The sequence below is a fragment of the Aureococcus anophagefferens genome (genome assembly GCF_000186865.1).
Source record: "Aureococcus anophagefferens unplaced genomic scaffold AURANscaffold_23, whole genome shotgun sequence".
Taxonomy (NCBI): domain Eukaryota; class Pelagophyceae; order Pelagomonadales; family Pelagomonadaceae; genus Aureococcus; species Aureococcus anophagefferens.
This window is the reverse complement of record NW_008705583.1, coordinates 23,723-47,026: the sequence shown is the minus strand read 5'-3', so window position 1 is coordinate 47,026 and position 23,304 is coordinate 23,723. Positions and strand designations below refer to the sequence as shown.

General features: G+C 71.6%; 7 protein-coding genes across 7 annotated transcripts; 4 read left to right on the top strand and 3 right to left on the bottom strand.

Annotated features, from left to right (window-relative positions):
- Positions 1-498: 498 nt before the first annotated feature.
- Positions 499-4,800, top strand: AURANDRAFT_66444 (hypothetical protein; the record flags this gene model as incomplete). Its single annotated transcript, XM_009041795.1, has 3 exons — positions 499-1,101; positions 1,285-2,699; positions 4,413-4,800. The coding sequence occupies 3 exons, from the start codon at positions 499-501 to the stop codon at positions 4,798-4,800; spliced, it is 2,406 nt and encodes an 801-aa protein (XP_009040043.1).
- Positions 4,801-5,469: 669 nt separating this feature from the next.
- AURANDRAFT_5675 (hypothetical protein) lies at positions 5,470-6,147 on the top strand (the record flags this gene model as incomplete). The annotated part of the gene is made up of 2 exons (XM_009041796.1): positions 5,470-5,826; positions 6,028-6,147. Coding segments are annotated over 2 exons (477 nt in total), but the record flags the coding sequence as incomplete, so codon positions are not given.
- A 1,789-nt stretch (positions 6,148-7,936) lies between these two features.
- Positions 7,937-9,031, top strand: AURANDRAFT_59358 (hypothetical protein; the record flags this gene model as incomplete). Its single annotated transcript, XM_009041797.1, has 1 exon — positions 7,937-9,031. The coding sequence occupies one exon, from the start codon at positions 7,937-7,939 to the stop codon at positions 9,029-9,031; it is 1,095 nt and encodes a 364-aa protein (XP_009040045.1).
- A 3,394-nt stretch (positions 9,032-12,425) lies between these two features.
- AURANDRAFT_31132 (hypothetical protein) lies at positions 12,426-14,981 on the bottom strand (the record flags this gene model as incomplete). The annotated part of the gene is made up of 3 exons (XM_009041661.1): positions 12,426-13,172; positions 13,287-13,943; positions 14,175-14,981. 3 exons carry the CDS (start codon positions 14,979-14,981, stop codon positions 12,426-12,428), a joined length of 2,211 nt encoding a protein of 736 aa, XP_009039909.1.
- A 365-nt stretch (positions 14,982-15,346) lies between these two features.
- Positions 15,347-16,033, top strand: AURANDRAFT_66441 (hypothetical protein; the record flags this gene model as incomplete). Its single annotated transcript, XM_009041798.1, has 1 exon — positions 15,347-16,033. One exon carries the CDS (start codon positions 15,347-15,349, stop codon positions 16,031-16,033), a length of 687 nt encoding a protein of 228 aa, XP_009040046.1.
- A 2,147-nt stretch (positions 16,034-18,180) lies between these two features.
- On the bottom strand, positions 18,181-18,867 carry LHC3 (putative plastid light harvesting protein; the record flags this gene model as incomplete). The annotated part of the gene is made up of 1 exon (XM_009041660.1): positions 18,181-18,867. One exon carries the CDS (start codon positions 18,853-18,855, stop codon positions 18,232-18,234), a length of 624 nt encoding a protein of 207 aa, XP_009039908.1.
- Positions 18,868-19,301: 434 nt separating this feature from the next.
- AURANDRAFT_77773 (hypothetical protein) lies at positions 19,302-21,139 on the bottom strand (the record flags this gene model as incomplete). Its single annotated transcript, XM_009041659.1, has 2 exons — positions 19,302-19,314; positions 19,413-21,139. Coding segments are annotated over 2 exons (1,728 nt in total), but the record flags the coding sequence as incomplete, so codon positions are not given.
- Between the last annotated feature and the right edge of the window lie 2,165 nt (positions 21,140-23,304).

Here is a 23,304-nt window from a genome sequence, read left to right as displayed (position 1 = left end):
CACGCAGGAAAATATAGGTCGGAGAGATAGTACTTCAGGGTCACCGCTCCTGGCGGCGTTGACGTCCGCGCCCGCCCTGGCGGCGTTGACGTCAGCGCCCGCGTCGAGCAAGATCTTGGCCACCTCGGGGTATCGGCACACGTGCAGGAGACGTTCATCAGTTCCGATGTTTGGAGACATTCCATGCTCTAACAGGATTCGTAGTATCTCGCAACAAAGACCGCTAGGGTTATGGGGTGACATTAAAGCGTAATGCCCCAGGGAATAGCGATTATGACTAAGACGATTAGGATCGCCGCCTGCGTCTAAATACTGATGTAGCTTCTCCACTTTACCGTGAATAAGAAGATCAACGCACATTTGATCCCACTCTCCATCTGTAAGCTCCATCGGCGCGCACACCTGCCTCGCACCTACTGCCACAAAAATTTGTGGAAATTTTGGCTGTTTACCCCCCGCCGCGCCGCTTAACGCCCCCGGCCGCCGCATCATATCGCCATGCCGCCCCCCTCCTCCGCGTCGCTCTTCGAGTTAAGACTCCTCGCGGGCGTCGGCGGCTTCGCGTCGCACTGGCTTCATTTATGCATCGGCCTCTTCATCAAGGACTCGTCGCTCGGTTCGGCCACCATCGTGCCCTTCTTCGTGCTCATGAACCTGTGCCGGGGCGTCGCCGTCGTCTCCGCGGAGCGCCCCGCCCGCCTCGCGGCCCTCCACGCGCTCGCGGCCGGCGCGTGCTTCGTGAGCGCCGTGTTCCTCGACCGCGGGTCGCGCGCGGCGCTCGTCTTCCCCGCGGCCGCCGTCGGCCTCCTCGACCCGCTCACGTGCTGCGGCGTGCGCATCCGCGGGCACGCGCGGAGCGGCGACGACGCCTGGCGCGACGCGGCGGACCAGAGCGTCTGGACGGCCTTCAACGCGGGCCTCGTCGCGAGTTTCTCCGGCGGCGTGCTCTACGAGGCGCTGGGCATGCGGTTCCTCTGCGCGGCCCTCGGCGGCGTCGCCGCGGGCCTCGCCGCGGTCCACGCGCGCGAGGCCCGGCGGCCGGGGCGCGTGCGCCGGTCGCTGAGCGTGCACCTGTTCCACGGCGGCTCGAGTCGCGTGAACGTCTGTGTGGATTCCAAATATTCAACCCGACTTCAATGTGAGCGTAATCGAACGGTTTGGACCAGACTCCTTCGCTGTGCTTTGAGAATTCGACGAGAGCAATCGATTCGTCCAAAAATCAGCCGAATCGACTTCGATTTGACCGAGATAGAGAGTTCTGAAGTTTGGTGGGGATCCACACAGGTGAACGTCTCGGCGATGATGTGCCCGGGCGTGACGTCGGGCGCGATGCTCGGCGTCAAGAGCGTCGTGCTCATCTCCATGTGCGCGACGTTCGTCACGACCCTCAATTGGCAGCTCGCGGCGAACTACTACGACAAAGAGCTCCGGCAGCCGCCGAGCACGCTCTTCGCGGTCCTGGTCGTGACGACGCTGCTCATCGTCAACGGCGAGCGCGCGCAGCTGGCGACGCTCACTCCCTTCCTCGGCCACGGCGCGTCGCACGGCCCCGAGTCCCTGCTCTGGGCCTTCGGCCTGGCCGTCGCGGCGCTCTGCGGCTTCGCGGCGTCCGCGGGCCGCCCGGCGGCGCGCGTCGTCCAGATGGTCCTGCACGGGATCGTCGAGTTCTACGTCGACTTCGCGCTGCGGTGCGCCCACCGCATGCTCGACGCGACCTGCGAGGCGGCGCGCCTGCGCTACGAGGACTACGCGGTCGTGCGCCAGATCGGCCACGTCGTCGCGCGTCTGTACGCGTCGGTCGTCGGGCCGACCCTGTACTTCCGCGTCGGGCCCGAGGCGCCGTTCCTCTTCAACGTCGTCGTCGTCGCCGCCGCCATGGCCTACGCGGGCGCCGTCTTCATCGACAACCTCGGGAACACGATCCGCGACGTGTCGTTCCAGCTCAACCCGGCGCTCGAAAGGGAGCCGCGGCCGTCGCTCGTCAAGGCGACCTCGATCATCTCCGTGCTCGGCTCCCAAACCATGCTCGCCTCGGGGGACCCGGGCGGCCCGCCGCCGCTCGCCATCTACGCGGGCCTCTTCCGGAGGCGGGCCGGCCGCCTGCGCCCGTCGACGACGCCGACGCGGTCCTTCGAGGTCCGCGGCCAGCGCGTCGAGCTCGACGACATCGACGAGCTCCGCGCGGCCTTCGACGCCGCGGACGCGGATCGCTCCGGCGCGCTCGACCGCGGCGAGGCGCTGGCCATGCTCACCGCGCGGGGCGTCGCGCCCGGCGACGCCGCCGCGATCTTCGAGAACGCGGACCTCGACGGCGACGACCTCGTCGACTTTGGCGAGTTTTTGAAGCTCGTCGCCGCGTCGCGGGCCGCGCCGACCGACGCCGTCGTCGTCGAGCTCGACGACGCGACGTCGTTCTCGCTTTCGGGAGCTGACGTCGACGCGCTCCGGGAAAAGTTCGACGCCGCCGACGCCGACGGGTCCGGCGCGCTGGACGTCGGGGAGATCGCGGCCCTCGCGGGCCTCGCGCCGGACGCCGCCGCGGCGGTGCTGGGCCTCGCGGACGGCGACGGCTCGGGACACGTCGAGTTCCCGGAGTTCCTGCGGCTCGTCGGCATCTGCCGCGCGGAGTCGGAGAAGGGCCTGCTCGCCCGGGCTTCGTCGTCCGTCGCCGCCGGGGACGCGCTCGGCGTCATGCGCGCGTGCGCGCGCGAAGCGCGAGGGAGGCCCGCGGCGTAAACGGGATCCCCGCGGGGTTCCTCACAAAAACCTTAGCAGGGCGTCTCCGCCGCGACGGCCGGGAAGCCGTTCGTCGTCTCGCAGCGCGCCGTCGCGTCCAGGTCGACGTCGTAGAGGATCGCGTGGTGCTCGGGGACGAAGAGGACGTCGCCCTCGGCGAGGACGACCTCGTGGGCCCGGGCCTGCGACGCCGGGTACTCGGGCGGCGCGGCGTCGAGGCGGACGTCCGCGCCGTAGAGGCCCGTCGTGCAGGCGCTCTCCGGCGCCGCGAGGACGACGCGCGACCGGCCCCGGAGCTGCGCGTGGAAGGCCCCGGCCGTCGTCCAGCTCGGCCCGTAGCGCGTCGACCCGCGCGGCGCGAGGCGGCAGCGGAGGCCGTCCGCGGCGGCCGCCGTCGCCTCGGGCACGAAGAAGTCGCCGTCGCGCGAGCTCTGGGAGAAGAGGCGCAGGTCGCGCCAGAGCCAGTCCCAGTCCGGCGCGCGGCCGAGCGTGACGTCGAGCGCCGCGGCGACGACGTCGGAGAAGCCGCGGCTCGCCGGCGCCTCGTCGCCCCGCGGCGGCGCCTCGAAGGCGAGCGTCGCCCGGTCGAAGCGCGCGGGCGAGTCCTCGCGCGCCGCCGCGGCCTTCAACCACGCGGCGAACGTGAGCTCGCCGTCGCCTCCCGCGACGCCGTAGGCCGTCCGCCGGCCGAGCCGACCCTCGAGCGCGCCCGCGTCGGCCCAGGCGTCGACGGCGGCGTCGAGGCTCGGCACGTTCGAGATCAAAAAGGGCCGCCGCGCGTCGCGGTAGGCCGCCGCCGCCGCGCGGTCGTCGCGCTTGCCGAAGTCGAAGCGGCAGACGCCGCGGAAGACCCGCTCCGGCGGCGCGTCGAAGCGCTCCGCGGGCCAGTTCTCCAGCACGATGGCGAGGGACATGGTCGGCGGGTAGAGCTCGCCCCCGATGGCCCCGGAGCAGTCCTGGACGCCGACGCCGACGACGCCGGGCGTCGGCGACCGGCGCGACTCCGGGAACGCGAGGCGCCGCGACGAGGCCGCGCCCCCCGTCGCGCCCGCGGCGAGGAGCACGAGGCCCAGGCAGACGAGGGCGAGACCGCCGGCGACGCGCGACGTGCGCCGCGGCTTCGTGGGGGTTTCGTCGGCGCCGACGAGCGGCAGGAGGTGGTCTTGGGAGGACCCGGAGTTCGAGCGCCGGTGGAGGCTCGACATCATCTTTCTTGGCGTGAGGGGGGAGCGCCGGGCCGAGCTCTTCGACCAGTTCATGTGTGACCAGGTCGCGAGTCGTTTTTTGGCGAGCTGTTCAGAGATTTGCCTCGGCTGTCTTGGGGCTCGCCAACCAAAGCTTCACACTGCATGATTGGCCCGACGAAACTTTGAGCGCTTCGAGGTGGGCCACCAAGTCCGGGCAGCCCGTCGTGTCTGTTCCAGCCGCCGCAGTCTAGCGCTCGTCGGGTCGGCGCCCGCGCGGGCTCGCCGGGAGCTCGCCGGGTCGAGCCCCGCAGGGGCAAGCAAGAAAACCCTTTGCGCGGGCAAGACAGAGAGCCCGTCGCGCCGCGGGCTCCCCAGCAATCAAATGATGCGACGACTCCTCGTCGTGCTGGCGTGCTGCCAACGCGCGGCGTCGGCGACGACGGGCAGCCCCTCGTCCCTGCCGACGCCGTCCCCATCCCCTCTACCGAGCTCGAGCCCGAGCGCGCCGCCGAGCGCCACGCCCGGCCCGAGCGCGACGTTCGCTCCGACGTCGCACCCGACGGCGACGCACGCGCCGACGGCGCAGCGCATCATCTACAAGCCGAAGGACTGCGACGACGAGGAGGACCGCATCGAGCGGCGCTTCCACCGCATCGCCATCACGCTCGGCACGCTGATCGCCGCCATGGGCGTGGCCATGATCATCATGGCGCTCATGTCCAGCTTCCGCGCCAAGTGCGAGATCGACGTCTGCCGCTACTCCGGCGACTCCTACGACATGGGCGACTGCTTCGCCTGCGGCGACTGCTGCGCCGTCGCCGAGGACCCGCCGCCGAAGAACGTCGAGATGCCGCACCGCGTCGACGACTACGACTAGCGGGGGCGTGGCGTCGCCCTTCGGTCGCGCCAATCCCCGTCGTGCGTAAGCGTGGCCAGCGTGGCAGTCCTTGCTGGGGTCTGCCGCGTACACCCACTTTTGCATCAAAGTTCAATGAAAAGCTGTCAGTTGTGAAACTTCCGATCAAGAAAACGAGATTGTTGCCGATCTACAAAAAATCGCTAACGGGCCCTCAACGGTTCGCAGCAGTCGCACTTTGTGGCTGCAGCCGATGGCGCATTGAGATCGCATTCCGTGTGTCTCGCGCGTCCCGTCGGGCCCTCGGCGCGCCGCCTCGCCCGCGGACGCCGCACCGGCGCGGCCGCCGCGCCGCCCCCGCGTCCTCGGCGCGCCGCCGCCGACCCGACGCGCGCGCCGGGCTGCCCCGCGGCGGCAGGGTCGCCGCATCGTCCGACGCCGGGGCCGCCCCGCCCGAAGGGAGCCATGAAGCGCATGGTGGGCATGCGGTCGCCCGGCTCGGAGAGCGTGGAGCTGCGGCGCGGCGAGCGGAAGCGGCAGCCCAACGCGCACGCGTGGGACACGCCCACGGCCGCGGGCGCGCCCGGCGGCGGCGGGGGCGCGCCGCGGCGCTTCTTCGCCGGCGACGCGGGCGACGCGTCCAAGGGCCGGGGCGGGGCGGGTCGCGCACCGCCGGCCTGCGACGACCCCTGGACGGAGGAGGAGGACGCGGTGCTCCGCGAGGGCGTGCTCCGCTTCGGGACGTCCGCGTGGGAGGACGTGAGCCGCCACCTCCTGCCGCCCGTGCAGGGCGGGCCCCAGAAGCGCCAGGCGCCGGAGTGCGAGGCGCGCTGGGAGGCCGTCGTGCGCCACACGGCCGTCAAGGGGCCCTGGCTCCCCGAGGAGGACAGCCTGCTCCGCCAGCTCGTGAACAAGTTCGGCCCGAAGCGCTGGGCGCTGATCGCGTCCCACATCCCGGGCCGCGCGGGGAAGCAGTGCCGCGAGCGCTGGCTGAACCACCTCGACACGCGCGTCATCAAGAGCGACTGGACGCCCGACGAGGACGCGGTGCTGCTCAGGCGCAGCAAAAGAGAGCGAAATTCCCAACTTCAAAGGCTCCTATCTCGGCCGGTTTCCACTCGTTTCGGCTGATTTTTGGACGAGCGATCATCTCTCGGAGCAGTCTCGACGCGTGGGCGCTTTTTCCGGAACGCACGCGCGCGGAACACTCACGTTGAAGCGACGTTGAATCACCCTTTTCCTGCCCAGGTGCTGCTGGAGGCGCAGCAGCGCGTGGGCAACAAGTGGTCCGAGATCGCGCGGCTGCTGCCCGGCCGCGCGGAGAACGCCGTGAAGAACCGCTTCAACTCGCTCATCACGAAGCGCCTCACGCACGGCCTCGAGGCCGCCGCGCGGTCCGCGGGCGGCGGCGGCGGCGCCGCGGGCGGCGGCGACGGCTTCGGCGGCGGCGGCGCCGCGGGCGACGACCGCGCGCCCGAGGACGAGGACCTGAGCGGGAAGAGCGCCAAGGAGCTGCTGGCGCTCATGTTCCGCCGCGTCGGCGAGACGGGCCACGTCGCGCAGCGGCAGCCGAATCTGGCGGCGCCGCGGGGCCGGCCGGCCGGCGGCGACGACCTGTGCGAGGTCGACGACGCCGAGGCCGCGCCGAGCCTCGTCCTCGAGGCCGGCCGCCGGTCCGGGGCGGCGGCGGGCGCCGCGGGCGACGTCGCCGACGCGGAGCTCGAGGGCCTCCGGGCCGCGGGCCGGTGCTGGGCGCGCGAGCAGCGCCGCAAGGAGCTCTTCAACGCCGTCGCCTTCCAGTCGCCGGACTGGGAGGCGGTGGAGGAGAAGGCGACGCAGGTCGCCCACGAGGACCCGGGCTACATCGGCATGGTCGTCGCGGTGGCCGCGGAGGCGCTCGGCGGCGCGGAGCTGCTCCGGCGGTCCGCGCCGACGCCCGAGAAGCACGTGCGGGGCCCCCAGATGTGCGACTCGCCGCGCCAGGGCGCCGGGGGCGACGGCGTCACGTCCGACGAGGACGAGGCCGTCGTGCTCAAGCCCCGGGGCCGGGCGAAGAAGCACCGCGAGCCGCGGCCGCCGCCCGTCGGCGACGTCGACGGCCTCGCGATGCGCCTCAGCGGCACGCTCTGCTCGCTGAGCCTCGACGACGCGTCCTGGCTCGGCGACGTCATCGACGGCACCTTCGACCCCGTGGCCGCGCAGCGCGCGGAGGCCACGGGCCGCGCGAGCCGCGACTGGCACGTGCAGTCGATGTCGACGTCGCTCTCCGGGGGCAAGCCGCCGTTGGCCCCCGCGTCCTCGTCCCTCAAGATGTCGGCGTCCATCGACGACTGGGGCGCGCCCCTCCTGGGCAGCTCCATCATGTCGTCGAGCGGCGGCGGCGTCGAGAGCTCGCAGGACGCGGCCGCGCGGCGCGGGTCCTTCGGCCTCGGCGCGTCGCTGAGCTTCCCGCTCACGGGCATGTCGCCGCGGTCCGAGGCCCAGGTCACGACGACGCTCAAGGAGATGCACGGCCGGCCCCGCGGCGCCTTCGAGACGCCCGCGGGCGGCTCGAACGACACGTCCATGTCCCTCGACAACGTCGACTGGGACCTCATCCTCAAGATGTCCAACACGCCCCGCGGCGCCGGCCTCGACAAGTCCCTCGACAAGAAGCTCCTCAGCAAGGCGTCCATCGACTTCGACCCCCTCGCCGCGACGGCGAAGCCCGGCGGCGCGCCCGAGGACCTCACGCCGCGCGCGAGGCAGCTCCTCTCGTCCGCGATGCGCGACCGCAAGTAGCGCCCGCGGTCCCGCGGCCCCCGGACCCCCGCTCCCGACCTCCGGCCCGCCCCGCGCGCCGCCGCGCACCCGCACCGCGGCCGGCCCGCAGCCCCCGACGGACCTAGAGTCACGCTCCCTCGCCTTTGTTGACGTCAAGATGCACTCGTTTCTGTTGGCCGCAGTGCGAGTGATGCATGCCTGCAGTAGCGGCGTGATGCGCGCGATGCGCGCGTTGCCCACGACGACGCGCGCTCTGCAGCAGCCGACCGGCAGCGGCGCGATGCGCGCGTTGCACGCGACACGGCGCGCTTTGCGGCAGGCGACCGGCAGCGGCGCGCGGCGCGCGTTGCACGCGACGCCGGCGCGCGCCGCCTCTGCCGGCGAGCTCTGGACGATGCTCAACGAGCTCGGCGCGAGAGAGGGCGCCATCAACATGGGCCAGGGATTTCCCGACTTCGAGGGCTCGGCCGTCGCGCGCAAGGCCGCCGCGGAAGCGTTGGACACGCCGTCGCTGAACCAGTACTCGCCCATCGACGGCCTCGCGTCGCTGCGCGACGAGGTGTCGGCGTTTTACGAGAGGCGCTACGGCGCTCGCTACGACGCGGCGAGCGAGGTCGTCGTCACCTCGTCCGGCCAGGAGGCGCTCGTCGCCTCGCTGCGCGCGTGCTTCACGCGGACCGGCCGCGCCGGCGTCGTCGTCATGGAGCCCTTCTATCCGTTCCTCGCGCCGGCCGTCGCCGCCGCGGGAGGCGCGCTCCAGCCGCTTCGGCTGGCGCCGCCGACCTTCGCGCTGCCGACGGCCGCGGCGCTCGACGCCGCGCGCGACGAGACGACGGGGGTCGTCGTCGTCAACTCGCCGCACAATCCGACGGGCAAATGCGCGACCGCGGACGAGCTCGCGGTCGTCGCGGACTGGTGCGTCCGCCACGACGTCATGGTCGTCGCCGACGACGTCTACGAGCACGCCGTCTTCCCGGGCCGCGCGCACGTCCGGATCGCGGACGTTCCGGGCATGCGCGACCGCACGATCACGCTCTCGAGCGCGGGCAAGCTCTTCTCGCTCACGGGCTGGCGCGTCGGCTGGGCCCTCGCGGCCGCGGACGTGGCGCGGGACGTCTCCGCGGCGCACACGGCGCTGACCTACGCGGCGCCGACGCCGCTCCAGCACGGCGTCGCCGCGGCGCTGGCCGCCGAGGACGGGACCTTCGGCGGCGTCGCCGAGCTCTTCGCGCGCAACTACGGCGCGCTCGCCGCGGCGCTCGCGGCGCGGGGGTTGGACGTCTGCCCGGCGGACGGCGGCTACTTCCTCGTCGCCGACGCGAAGCGGCCGGCGATGGACTTCGCGCGGTCGCTCGCGGACGACACCGGCGTCGTCTGCACGCCGCTCTCCGTGTTCTACGCGACGCCGCCGGCCGAGGACTCCTACGTGCGGTTCACGATCTGCAAGAGCGCCGCCCACGTCGACCGCGCGTGCGCCGCGCTGGGGTAATCGGTCAAACTTCAAGAACACCCGGCTCCGGACGCTTCGGCGCGCCCTCGCTTCGCTGCGGGCGCTCTTCAAGGAACCCGCGCGGCGCCGTCGCCGGGGGTTTTTGGGACACGGAGGCGGGTGACTTCAAGAACGCCCTGAGCTTCCGCACCCGATGGCTGACACCTTGGCTTCCACGACGCCTCGACGACCCGTCATGACCTCCACGCGCAAACAACTATTCTTCTTCACCGCATTCCAATCCTGCTCATCGCTGCGCGTGACCCCGCGCTCATCGCTGCGCGTTTCGCCGCGCGCGCCGCTTCATACAACATCGCACCGCGACTCAGCACTGCGCTACAACCCCCGGAACGGCTGGGACGACGACGAGTCGGGGCCGGACATCCCCAGCACGGACCTCTTCGCCGGCTACGCCGCGGACGACAGCGCGTTCCTCGACGACGCGGAGGACCCGTTCTGCGACGGGGACGACGCGACGCCGTGCGTCGACGCCGCCGCCTTCTGGGACCTGGACGCGTCTTCCCCCTCCGTCGGCGGCGACGCGGTGCTCGACGCGGCGGACCCCTTCTGCGACGCCGAGGACGCGGCGCCGGACTGCGTCGACGGCGACGCGTTCTGGGCGATCGAAGCGGAGCCGGACTACGGCGCCGTCGACTCGCACACGATCGTCGAGCGCGACGCGGCTACCGGCGCGCCCCTGCGCACGGCCTTCTCCTTCGTCGACGAGCGCGCGTGCGTCGGCTGCAACGCGTGCGCGTCGATCTCGCCGTCGACGTTCTTCATGGAGGACGAGCACGGCATGGCGCGCGTCTTCAGGCAGCACGGCGACGCCGACGAGGTCATCGAGGAGGCCGTGGGCGCGTGCCCCGTGAGCTGCATCAAGACCGTGACCTACGACGCGCTCGAGCGCCTCGAGGTCCAGCGCCGGGACCAGGTCATCAACGCGGCCGGGCGCAACTCGCTCCGCGCCGAGGGCATGGCGCCGCGGACGATCATCCCGGCGTCCGCGCTCGTGGACACGGCGGACCCGGCGTTCGTCGAGGAGGAGCTCCGCCGGGAGACGGAGCGCCAGCGGAAGGCGCGGCGGGCGCTGGGCACGGGCAAGGACCGCATCGTCGAACTTTAAGCACCCTACGACGCGCGTCGGCCTTTAGAGAAGGCGCCCTAGACCTCGACCTCCTTCCCCGCGTCCTCGTCGCCCGGCTCCGCGGGCTCCGCCGCGGGCTCCGCCGCGGCCGCGGGCTCGCCGCCCTTGAGCCCGCTCGGGTCCGGGTCGGATTGGATGGCCGCGGCGAAGTCCGGCGGCGCGTAGGCCGCGAACCCCTTGGCGGCGGCGACCTTGCCGTGGTCGCCGACGTCGAGGAACTGGCTCGCGAGCGTCTTGCGCTCCGCGCCTGTGTGGAATTCAACCACTGGTTTGGGTGGTCCTGACCAAACTTCAGAACTCTCTAGCTCGGTCAAATCGAAGTCGATTCGGCTGATTTTTGGACGGATCGATCGCTCTCGTCAAGTTCTCGAAGCCCAGCCGAAGAGCTTGTGTCAAAACATTCGAATACGCTCACATCGAAGTCGGGTTGAAGATTTGGTTTCCACACAGCTCCGCGCCCTCGGCCGCGCAGAAGCCGTGGAGCGCGGCGCCGGACCGCGACGCCCAGGAGGCGCGGAGCCAGTCGACCTGGGCGCGGAAGCGCGCGCCCGCGACGTCGCTGCGGCAGCGGAGCATGCCGTCGAGCTTCTCCGCCGCGCGGACGTCCGCCTCCGTCGACAGCGCCGACTCGGCGTGCGCGCGCGCGACGGCCGACATGGCGCCGAGGCCGAAGGCGACGATGGAGCCCGTGGACGTCGCCGCCTCCTCGGCGCGCTGGTCCGCCTTGTCGAGCTGCGCGACGCGCGTCGCGTTCGACGCGCGGTGGTCCGCGAGCTGGCGCCGCGCCTGGGCAGGACAAGAGTGATTCAACGTCGCTTCAACGTGAGTGTTCCGCGCGCGCGCGTTCCGGAAAAATCATCCACGCGTCGAGACCGTTCCGAGAGATGATCGCTCGTCCAAAAATCAGCCGAAACGAGTGGAAAGTGGCCGAGATCGGAGCCTTTGAAGTTGGGAATTTCGCTCTCTTGTGCTGCCCTGCGCCGCGCGTTGAGGCTCTCGTGGCGGCAGAGCTCGCGCATGTTCGTCGCCTCCTGGGCCGACGCGAGGAGCGCCCGCAGGTCCGCGAGGGACGCGTGGAGCTTGACGCAGGACGCGCGCGCGTCCTTTTTGTTCGCGACGCGCGCCGCCAACACGCGCGCGGGCGACGCCTCGGCGACGTCCGCGGCGCAGTTCAGGAGGTGCTCCACGAGCCCCGCGCGGTTCACGGCGGCGGCCGACGCGTCCCGCGCGGCGCGCTCGCACCGGTCGAGGATCGCGTCCCACTGGACGATCCACCGCTGGTGGTCGTCGCACGCGGCCATCTCGCCCTTGTCGCCGCCGTCGAGCTGCACGTTCGCCAGCCCCAGGGCGATGGTCGTCTGGTCCCAGGCGACGCCGACGCGCACGGTCATGGGCGCGACCTTTAGAGCCGCCTCGGCCTCGTCCTTGCGCGCGGCCCACTGCTCGGGCGCGTCGAAGCAGAAGCTCTTGAAGAGGGGCTCGCTCTTGAGCTCCGGGTGCGCCAGGAGCCGCTCGACGAAGGTCTGGCCCGACGCCCGGAGCCAGGCCGCCTCCTCGTTGTTCAGCGGCGCCTCGCCCTCGGCGGACGCGTCGGCGGAGGACGCGAAGGAGACGAGCGGGCCCGGCGGCACGACCGCGCCGGGCACCGCGTAGACGAGCGCGCGGCGCAGCCAGGCGACGTCCTCGAGCGTCCGCGACACGGGCGTCGGCCGGCCGCCCGGCTCCAGGCCCCAGCTCTCGAGGCGGTAGGTCCAGACGGCGATGGGGAAGAGCGACGCCTTGGCGGGGAGGCCCACCTCGACCTTGCGCACCTCGACGGCGCTCAGGTCGCTCGCCGCCATCTTCGGCTCGCCGCCGAAGCCGAACATGGACATGATGGGAGTCGTGCGAGCGCGCGGACGGACAGACGCTGGTGGTGCGAGTGTGTGGGTGCCGCCGCGGGCGGTCGACGCGGCTCGGCTGACACGGATTTTACCACTGTATTAGAAAACCACTTTTTGCGATGTTGACCTACAAGCATCGATTTACTTGAAGCCGTGGAAAGCCGGCATCATGCACTGTTGAAGTCATGAAGCCGTCGCTCGCGGCATGCAAGTTTGATGATTCTTTAATAGCGGGGTGCTGCGAGCGGGGCGCGCCGCGCGGCGCCGCTCGGGCGCGCGCGCGGGAGGGTCGGTCGGCCGCGCCGTCGTCGCTCGCGGCGGCGGGGGCAGCGGGGGCGGAGGCGGAGGACGCGGCGGCGGCGGCCTAGGTCTTGGACGTGAGCGCGCGGAAGCCCTTCCAGTCCGGGGGCGCCGTGAAGGAGCCCTTGGCGAGGACGCGCATGAGGGTCTTGGAGGGCCCGTCCTCGGGATACCGCTTCAGCGACTCGACGAGGTGGAGCTTGGCCTGCTTCCAGTCGCCGGCGACGTACTCCTGGATCGCGTCGTTGAACTTCTGCATGAAGAGGGGGTCGATGCCCTTCTGGAGCTCGCGGTAGTAGAGGTCGTTGGCGAAGTCCACGGGGAGCTGGCCCATGTCGTCGCCGAAGGTCGGCTGGAGCGAGTTCTCCGGGAAGAACGACACGTCGAACGTCCAGAGCTCGAGCGGCACGTTCGAGCCCTTGACGGAGACGACGTCGACCATGCGGCAGAAGGACCGCGACGCCGGCGACATCTCGTCGATGAAGAAGCCCGACATCAGTAGCGGGCACTGGTACATGTGCGTCGCGGCCTCGAGGCGCGCGGACGTGTTCACGTTCGGCGACAGGTACGACGCGTCGATCTTGAACTTGGAGCCGATGGTGCCCTCGATGGCCCAGCCAATGTGGAGCCCGAAGCCCATGTGGACGTGCTGGTCGTCGCCGAACTCCGCGACGATCTTCGGGTGCTTGTTGAACTTGTCGAGACTGCCCGTCGCCTTGTTCGCCGTGTGCAGGTCGACCTGGACCTTGAGGAAGGACGCGAGGGCGGATTCGACCATCTCCAGGGGCGGCACGTTGCGCACGACCTCGCCCTTGGCGCGGCTCGGGAACGTGATCGCCGCGCGCTGCGCCGTGCGCCACTGCCGGAACTCGGGCGTGTTCGGCGGCGGCTCCGTGTCGCGCAAATCGCGGATGCCCGGCAGCACGCCGTCGCAGATCTTCCAGACCATCAAAAAGGCGCAGCCGATGTTCTTGTTCGGCGCGCCGTGGAAGCTGTGCGCGCCCTCGTGGACGACGGACGCGATCGTGTTGATGTACGTGCACACCTCCTCCTCCAACGCGCCGCAGGTCACGGTGAAGTCCTCGATGATGGCGAAGCCGAAGACGGCCGTGATGCGCTTCCCCGGGAGCATGTAGTTCATGCCCGCGCCCGCCTCCGTGGACATGGACTTGGAGATGACCTCCGCGCCCGCGACGCCGAAGCCGACCTGGAGCAGGCCCGAGATCTTCGTGAGCGTCTGCTCCAGGAGGTAGGTCTCGTCGCTCGGGTCGATGTCCGTCTTCTTCTTCCGCGACAGGTCGCCCAGGGGGTTCTCGGCGAGGCGCTGCACGAGCGTCATCATGCGCTCGATGGGGCCGACGACGAGCTCCGTCGCGTCCTGCGTGAAGACGATGACCGCGGTCATGAGGACGATCATCACGGCGATCATGCGGAGCATGTTGAGCATGGCCTCGAACTTGGCCATCTCCGACGTGTCGAAGTAGACCATGGTCCGCGGGTTCGTGATCGGGTAGCCCGCGTAGGCCAGGTCCTTGCCGTTGTCGGAGATGCGCCAGCCGTACAAATCGTTGAGCTTGTCGAGCTTGGACACGAGGTCGCGGCGCGGGTTCCAGCGCATGTCGTGGTTGCAGGGCTCGATGAGGCAGGCCTTGTTCTTCTTCCCGAAGGGCCGCTTGTCGGACTCCATCTTGCCCCGGCCCTTCTCCGGGACCTCGGACGAGCCGTACTGCGAGTTCGACCCCTTGAAGTAGCCCTTGCCCTGCTCGTGGAAGTAGATGGACTTGAGGTAGAGGTCGTAGTTCTGGTCGTTGACGCGCATGTAGCGGATCTTGCCCATGCGCGACACGAAGGTCCGCAAGTTCATGCAGAAAAGGTCCATGTACGTGAAGCAGTACTGGGACCCGACCTGGCCGTCGTAGCCCGCGCCGTCCATCCACGTCGGGATGTCGGGCTTGAGGTAGTCCATGTTCTCGATGCCCAGGGCGCGATACTGGCCCACCGTGTCCTGGCCGACCTGCGCGTAGGGCTCGTCGAAGAACGGGAAGACCGCGACCATCGCCAGCAGCAGGATGATGATCTTGCGCGTCGTCAGCTCCGTGAGCTTCTTGGCGACTTTGGACGGTTGGCGCTGGGCGATCTCGTCGTCCTCGTCGTCGTCGTCCTCCTCCTCCTCGCCCTCCATGTTCTTCTTCATCTTGAAGAACTTCACGATGCGGACGAGGCGCAGGAGCCGCGCGATGCGGACGACGCGCGCGCCCTTGGCGGCCTTGGACACGCGGCCCGTCCGCGCGATGCCCGCGCCGTTCTCCGCGCCCGGGTCGAACCACTTGATGTCGAAGATCATCGACGCCGTCGACACGATGTCGAGCCAAAAGTAGAAGCCGTTGAAGTAGTCGTTCTTCGCGAAGGAGTTGCCGATGATCTCGAGGACGAACCAGAACATGGTGAAGAGGTTGATGATGCTAAAGGCGAGGTCCGCGCTGCCCTCGCCCGTGAAGGCCATGATGCGCACGTCGTCGCCGAAGAGCGCGAACGTCGTCAGGAAGCCCGTGATGACGTTGAACCAGACGCTGTCGAGGATGGATTTCACCACGGCCTTCGCGGGGGCGAGCCTCACCATGAACGCGGCCCATTCCTCGGCCTGCTTCTCCTTCGCGAGCTGCTTCGGCGTCTTCACCTCGTCCTCCTCGTCCATCGTTCCGTGGGGCGGCGCCGGCGGCGCGCGGCGCCCGCCCTCGGCGTCGAGGGCCCGGGAGCGGCGCCCACGGGGAGCGGGGCGCGGGTCGACGACGCGGCGACCGGACAGGGCGGGGGGCTCCCGTCCACGACCTCGAAACTCCGGGGCTCCGCGACCAGACGACGCCTGGAGCGCTTGAGCGTTTTATATGGTAATTTTAAGGATACCGCCTGGTGGGTGCTGCCGAGATTTCATTGATGGTGAAGGGCTGCGATGTCGATGAGAGCCACGACGGCGGCCTAAAAGCCATGGCGGCCCTCGCCGACGACTCGGCGCAGCTGCTCGCGGAGGCGCGGCGGTCGCTGGCGGCCGGCGACCAGGACGCGGCCATGGCGACGCTGCGGACCGTGCTCGCGCAGACGGCGGCCGCCGAGGCGCGCGCCGCGGCGCGCGTGCGCGCGCGCGGTCCGGGCTGGGGGACGCCCCGCGTCGCCGCGGACCAGCGCGCGCTGCGGTCCGTCGCCGCGTTCCACCTGGCGATGCTGCTGCTCGCGCGCGGCGACTCGGAGGAGGCCGACGGGCTCGCGTGGCGCTTCGGCTACGCCGCGCGGCTCTCGGACGCGGTCTTCGCGCGGCGGGCCGCCCCGGAGGCGTCGGAGGCGTCGGCGTCGGAGACCTCCGGCGTCGGCGCCTTCGCCTTCGACGGCGCGCTGCCGGACGCGCTCTTTCGCGCGCTCCGCCGCGAGCTCGGGCCCGGCAGCCGCTTCTGGTCCGGGACCTACGCGAACGCGCCGGGCTTCTTCAGTTACAACTTCCCCGTGCCCGCGCGCGACCCGCGGCACCTCGTCGGCCGCGTCGTCGCGCGCCTTTTGGCGCTCGCGGCGCCGCTCGTGCCCGCGGGCGCGGCGTCCGCGGAGGTCTGGGCGCACCGCCGGGGCGTCGACGGCGCGCACCAGATGCGCGGTCGCGGCGTCCGTGTTTTGTTAAATTGTTGATTTTCTTTCTTCGCGCTAGGCACTTCGACATGGACGAGACGGCGCTGCGGAATTCCAAGGGCGAGGACGCCGTGTCGCCCTTCGCGTCCTGCGTGCTCTTCCTCGACGGCGACGTCGACGCGCCGACGCTCGTCGTGGACCGCGGCTTCGGGGACGAGCGCTTCGAGCACGCCGGGGCCCTGTGCTCGCCGCGCGCGAACCGCCTCCTCGTCTTCCGGGGCGACCGCCGCCGCCCGCGCCGCGCGAGGGTGATTCGAATTTCGACGAGAGCCGAACCCGGGAACGTCTCACGCGCGCGCCGCCTAGGCCTCCACGGCGTCCTGCCCGCCGCGGCGCCGCCGACGACGGGCTGCCGGACGACGTTCATGGTCGGCTTCTGGGGGCCGGGCGTCGCGACGACGCCCTACGCGCCGGCGCGCCCGACGCCGAACATGGCCGGCGCCTTCGACGAGCCGTGGTGCGTCGCGCGCTGCGCCGCCGGCGACGACGGCGACGACCGGCCGCCGGTGCCCGTCGCGCTCGCGGCCGTCGCGCCCGTCTGGGCGCGCGTCGCCGGCGACCCCGCCGCGTTCGGCGACCTCGCGCGCGGCGCCCGGCCCTGGGTCGGCCGCTACTTCCTGAGGAACGGGCCCGCGGACATCGACGACGAGGTCCGGGCGGGGCTCGCGCTCGCCGGCGATTAACATGGCTAGGAGCGGAAGTGAGCGGTGGAGCGGAAGTAGGAGCGGATCACTTAGCTGAGCGTGAACATTTCTTGAACGGAAACATCCTCGATCTTGAAACGCCCGGGCTCTCGCAGCTATGGCCTGGGACGACAGCCCGGAGCCGGAGACCATGGAGCGGAACCAGTTCGACGACGCGGCGGCCGAGGAAGAGGAGGCGCCGCCCTGGGAGGAGGACGAGCCGCCGGCCGGCGAGACGAAGGAAGCCGCAGCCCCGGAGACGGCGCCGCTCAAATACGCTGCCCCCCCTCCCTCGCGCGTGCCCCACTTCCCGCCGACGAGCAAACACCTCGCCGTCGACGTCGTCGTCCACCGGTCGCCCTGCTTCCCCACGGAGACGACCTTCGCGGCGTTCTCGCTCGGCGGAGGGCCTCCCCAGATCGACTGGAACGTCTACGGCGCGCAGGACTCCATGGTCGCGCCCTACCCGGGCGACGCCGTGCTCTGTTTCCAGCTCGCGCGCTTCGCGCCGCCGCCCTGCCCGGCCTGGTGCGCCCGCTGCTGCGCGCGCGCGAAAGGCGGCGTGCGCGGCCGCGGGCGCCGCGTGCTGGCGCGCGTGCTGCGCCGAGGACGAGCGCGGCGGCGGCGGCGCGCCGTCCGAGCCGGCGCCGTCCTGCTGCTGCTGCTGCTGCGCGCGCGTCCGCGCGCGCGGAGCCCCGGCCCCTGGCCGTGCCCATCTTCCCGGGGACGACGGCCAAGGGCGGCCGCCTCGAGAAGACGGGGCCGCCGATCGCGGTCCTCGAGTTCACGAAGACGGGCGGCGCGGCGCACGAGGCGGCCTGGGCGGCCGTGCTCAAGCGCGGCTCCGACGGCCGCGAGTTCGCCACGTTCTCGCGGCCGGGCGTCGCCTGCTGCTACAGCTACTGCCCGGGCTCGGCCTACGACGTCACCGTCTCGGGCAAGACGACGACGGTCTCCGACGCGCGCATGAAGGCCGGGAGGTCCTGCTGCTCCTGCCGCGACGTCGACTGGAGCCGCGACGTCTCGCCCGAGGGCGCCGGCGTCGTCGGCAAGATCCTCCGGAGCAACGTCTTCGCCTGCCGGAAGGACCGGCTCCGCCCGACGATGCGCCACCCGGCGAACTTGCCCTGCCACTTCGGCTGCGACGACGTCTTCGTGCCCGCGACCTACTCCGTCGCCCTGCCCGCGCCGGGCGCGGACCACGCGACGCTCTGGTTCGCCGCGCTCCTCTTCAGCCACGTCTCCAGCGACGCGACGTTCCGGAGCGACTAGGTAACCTGGTTTCGGCGGCGCGGCGAAGCGCGACGTCCCCGGTCGACCGCGCCGCGTCGGGTAGGGTGTAACCTGGTTTCGGCGGCGCGGCTCGCGCTTCTACGGCGCCGCGCGGCGAAGCGCGACTTCCCCGTTCGACCGCGCCGCGTCGAGTAGGGTATCTCGCTTCACCAGCGCCGCCCGTCGGGTAGGATATTCACGAGTTATTCACACAGGGGATTCGCGCGCGCCGCCGTCGACCGCTCAGATCTTGGCGTGCGTGACGAGCTCCTGCGCGACCATGCCGGCCATGCCGATCATCGCGAGGCGGCCGTTGTTGAGCTCCTTGCTGGCCATCGTCTTGAGCTCGGCCTCGGACGTGGGCTTGAGGCCCAGGGGGTCGAAGCCGAGGTCGCCGGCCTTGTGGTCCGCCTTGATGCGGAAGAGCTTGTCCTCGTTCTGCTCCGCGATGATGCCGCCCTCGAGGAGGGGCTCGAACGTCTCGACGGACAGGTACTCGACGTTGCCCGCCATGAGCGCGAGGCCGAACCAGAGGCCGCCGGCGAGCGGGGGCTGCTCGAAGGACACGTAGGACGGGGAGTCGATGCCGCCGAAGGGGCCGGACTCGAAGTGGAAGTGCTCCTGGAAGAGGAAGCCGACGGACGCGAGCATGGCGACGCGGCCGTGCTTGATCTCGGCCTCGCGGTAGAACTGGAGGCGCTGCTCCTCGATGCCGTTCGAGAGGCCGAGGGGGTCGAAGAAGCCGAAGGGGCCGTTGCCCGCCCACTGCTCGATGGGCGCGGCGCTGAGCGCGGACGCCGACTTGGCGGGCGCGGGCGCCTGGAAGGCGGCGACGGGCGCGAGGGTGAGGGCGAGGGCGAGCTTCATGGTCGAGAGTGTCTACGGGTGGGGAAGGTGTGTGGTTGCAATTGGGGGCGCGCGCGCAACGCGAGGTGCAAGGGATGGCGATGCCACGTGGGTGGTGCCGAAACGAGGAGATGCGCGGTGTCTCGACGGCGCGACGACGCGCGCGGTTGCACGAGGGCGGTGCTGGGAGGCGCGGGGGAGGCGGAGGAACGCGCGCGGCTGCAATTGGATGTTGCATTGGACGCGGCGCACGGACGAGGTGGTGGCTTTGGTTTGGCTATTGAGAGTCGCAGTCTCGGCACGCGCCAGCGCAGCTGAGAGATGACGTACTAAGTACGCCTTGACGCCCCGAGGGTCAACGCTACTCAACATCGATTCAACGTCCGACACGGTCGCCAAGCTGTCGCATCAAGAAGCCGACCGAGTCATGTACGTACCAAACCCCCACCGGTTCGAGCGCGATCTACGCCCGCCAGTCGCCTGCAATCCCGCGAATCACGCGCAGACGATCGGGGAGAACACCTCAGTACACCCGCGGCTAAGCAAGCTGATTTCCCATATGTAACACACGCGACTACCGGTCCAGCGCCTCGGCCAGTTCGCTCTTGTCGAGCGCGCCGTCGCCGTTGCTGTCGAGGAGCCCCCAGACCGACTCGCCGTCGATGCGCCGCTCCGCGGGCAGCGCGGCGTTGACGGCGGCGACGGCCGCGAAGAACTCGTCGGCGGTGAGGACGCCGTCGTGGTCCGCGTCCATGAGGTCGAAGAGCCCGTTCGCCGCCCGCGACGTCGGCGACCGCCGCGGCTGCTTGAAGGGCCCGAGGCTGCGCCGCCGGCTCGGGTCGAGGAGCGCGTCCGCCCACGATCCCCCTTCGGACGGGCGGCCCAGCGGCGGCAGCAGCGCGTCGCGCCAGACGATCGACGGCTGGCCGACGACCGCCGCGCAGGCGTCCGCCGCCGCGGCGAGGGACCCCGCCTCCGCGAGCGCGGCCCGCAGCGGCGCGCGGTGGCGCCAGAGCGCCGCGCGGACGCGCTTCTCCACGGCCTCGGGGTCCGCGCGGCTCTCGACGCCCTCGCCCGCGTCCCAGCGCCGCGGCGCCACGCCGCCGAGGTCGTCGACGACGAGCACCGCGGCCTTGTTCAGGCCCTCGCGGTGCGGGTACCGCGACGCGGAGAAGACGGTCCACCGCTCGCGGCCGGCGCCCAGGTCCGCGACCTCGGCGCCCGTCGCGACGGTCTCGTGGGACCGCACGAGCCGCGTCACGCCCTCGCGCGCGAGCCAGGCGGAGAGCGCCTCGTCGCCGACGACGCAGCCGGCGCCGCCGCGGCTCCAGTTCGGCACGCCCGCGGGCTCCCAGACCTCGCCGCTCGGGTCGGACCAGAGCACGTCCTGGACGAGGCGCTCGTCGGGCGTCGCGTTCTCGTCGTAGTGCGCCGCCGCGCAGCTCACGACGCGGCCCGCGCCGCGGATCGCGGCGAGCGGCGGCAGGTCGCGCGGCACGCACCCGTGCAGCACGAGCGTCTTGGACCGCCCCGCCTCGAGCACGCAGGCCAGCGGGAGCGCCGCGAACAAATCCGACGCCTTCTCGAGCAGCGGCGCCGCCTCGTCGCCGTACTTGGCCACGAGCTCGCCCTCGAAGTCGTACACCCGCGACAGCGACGCGTCCTCGTGGTTGCCCCGGTTCAGGTGCACCCAGGGCCCGAAGGCGAGCTTCAGCGCCACCACGGCGCAGAGCACCTCGACGCCGTCGGGGCCCCGGTCCACGAAGTCGCCGTTGAACACGACCAGATTGCTCGGCGACGGCCGGCCCGCGAGCTCCATCGCGGCTCCCAGGTCGCCGAGCGACCCGTGGAGGTCGCCGACGACCGTCGCGCGGCCGGAGACCACGTAGTCCTCGACCCGCGGCTCCTTGCCCAGGGCCGCCGCGCCCGCGTCCATGAGCAGCGCGACGTCGCCCGCCGTCAGCCGCGAGCCCCGGAGCACGTAGCGCACGAGCGCCTCTCCGCCGTTGCCGCTCAGCGGCAGGCGCACGTCGCTCCGCCAGGCGCCGCGGTGCGGGTTCATGGAGTTCGGCCGGATGTCCTCGAAGTCGAAGCTCTCGAAGCCGCGCCGCCCCGCGAGGCCCGCCATGGCATTCAGGAGGCCCGCCACGCGCACGCGCTCCGTCGTCTCGATGCTGTCCAGCGCGGCCCAGGCGGCCGACGACGACTGCTCGCGGGTGGGTTGCGTTCGTCGTCGGTGTTTGAGCGGCGCCAAGGGCCGCAGCATGCGGAAGCGGCCTCGAACGCAAGCCATCGGATCAGATTTGCCACACAAGCCAGAATTGCCACAACGTCGACGACACCACAAACAAGGTGGAGCCGAGTGCATTGGAAGATGATAGTCTGAACTAGACAGTATGAGACGAGTGCCCTGGACGATGATGGTCTGACCTAGACAGTATGAACGTGCACCATGTCGGCGCACGCGTGTGCGTCAAAGGCACCAGCCTTGACGGGAAGTACGGCACGATCGTCGCCCGAGGCAACCACGAGGGCCGCTGGACGGTGGACCTGGGGCCCGTCGGTCGGAAGAACCTGCGGCCCGTTAACCTCGAGGTCCTCCCGCCGCCGCGCGCGCGGGCGCCCGCAGCGCCGCGCCCGCGCGTCACGTACGGCTCGCGCGACGTCGGCCGCGGCGACCGCGCGAACGCGGAACCGGTCATCTTGAAGCGGAAGAAGCTGTCGCCGCGCGGCCCGCCGCCCATGGGCGCGCGCGCGCAGACCCGGTCGCCGCCGCCCGGCGCGCGCGTCGAGCCGGCGCGGCCGCCGCCGCCCGGCGCCGCGCGCTCGACGGCCATCGACCTCTCGTCGCCGCCCGCGCGGACCGCCGCGCGCGACGCTCTGGTCCGCACCGAGCTCCGCGTCTCGAGCCTGTCGCGGACGCACAACTTGCTGGTTGCGCCGGGCGACACGATCCTGGACGTGAAGCGCGAGGTCGAACGGAAGGAGGGCGCCGCGCCGGATCGGACGACGCTGTTCTACAAGGGCGCGGCCCTCGAGGACGACCGCCGGCTCGACTCGTACCACCTCGCGCCCGGCGCGACCCTGCAGAATCGCCTCAAGCCTCCGGCGCCCCGGCCGCCGCCCTCGGCCGCGGCGCCGGCGGCCGCCGGCGCTCCGGAGCGCGCGGCGCCGCCCGCGACCGCCTCGGCGGACGCGGCGGCGCGGCCCCGGACGGAGCCGGCGGCTCTGGAATGCACGCCAGCTTCGCAGCTCGTGTCGGCCTCCGCCGCCGCGCCGGCGCCCTCGTTGTCGCGGACGTTCGTCGCGACGTCGTCTTCTTCTTCCGACGCCGCGCCGGCCGCGGCGCCGACGTCCGCGCCGCGGCCCGCGACGACGTCGCCGGCCGACGCGGCGGCGGCGCGCGCCGTCGGCGCGTCGCGAGCTCCGGCGGTCGTCCTCGATCGCGCGGCGGCTTCGCCCGCGGCGCGGAGCACCTCGCCCTTTTTCCAGGCGCCCGCCTCGTCGCCGGCCGCGCCCGCGGCCTCGACGGCGCCGGCCGCCGCGGCCTCGACGGCGCCGACGCCGCCGCGGCCGGCGAACTCGGCGACGGGCGTTCTGCAGCCCGAAGCCGTGCCGCTCGGCCTGGGCTGGTGGGCGAAGCCCAACGTGCTGTACCCCACTTTGGGATGCATTTTTTTCGAGCACGAGGAGACGGGCCAAATTACGTACGAGTTCCCCATCCAGGATTTTCAGCACCGTCTCATGGCTTGGCGTAACGCGCTCGCGCAGCAACACGTCCTCGCGCAGCAGCAATCTGTCGCGGCGCCGGCGCCCCCCGCTCCGGCGCCGGCGCTTCCCGCGGCGGCCGCGGCGCCGGCTGCGGCGCCGGCCGAGGCGTCGAAGCCGAAGCGGGTGAAGAAGTCGCATCCGCTCGAAGCGCAGCCCCGGCCTTCGCCCGCGGCCGCGCCGCCGATCGCGGCCGCGCCCGCCGCGCCGCCGCCCGCGCCCGAGGCTCCCGCGCCGCCGCCCGCGCCCAAGGCGCCCGCGCCCGCCGCGCCCGCCCCTCCGCCGCGCGCGCCGATTCCGAAGAAGCAGAAGCGCGCGGCGATCCAGCCTCCGCTCGCGCCGCCGCCGAAGCGCGCGGCGCTCCGAGCTGCCGATCTGCCGCCCGCGCCGGGGCCGCTGGCGTCCTGGCCCGCGAAGGCGCCCGCGCCGAAGTGGAAGCGGCCGACGGACCCGAACCGGAACGTCGTCCTGCTCGACCTCGACCACACGCTGCTCCACATGCTGCCCCGGGTGGACATGCCCGGCGAAGCCAAGGCCATCAGCGAGGAGATCGTGCCGCTGACCCTGTCGGGCCGCCTCGTCTCCAACGACTACGTCATGGCCATCCGCCGGGGCGCGGGCGCGCTCATCAAGGCGCTCCGCGACCGCGACGTCGACGTCCGCGTGGTGACGATGAACCTCGAGGGCGTCGACGTCTGCGCG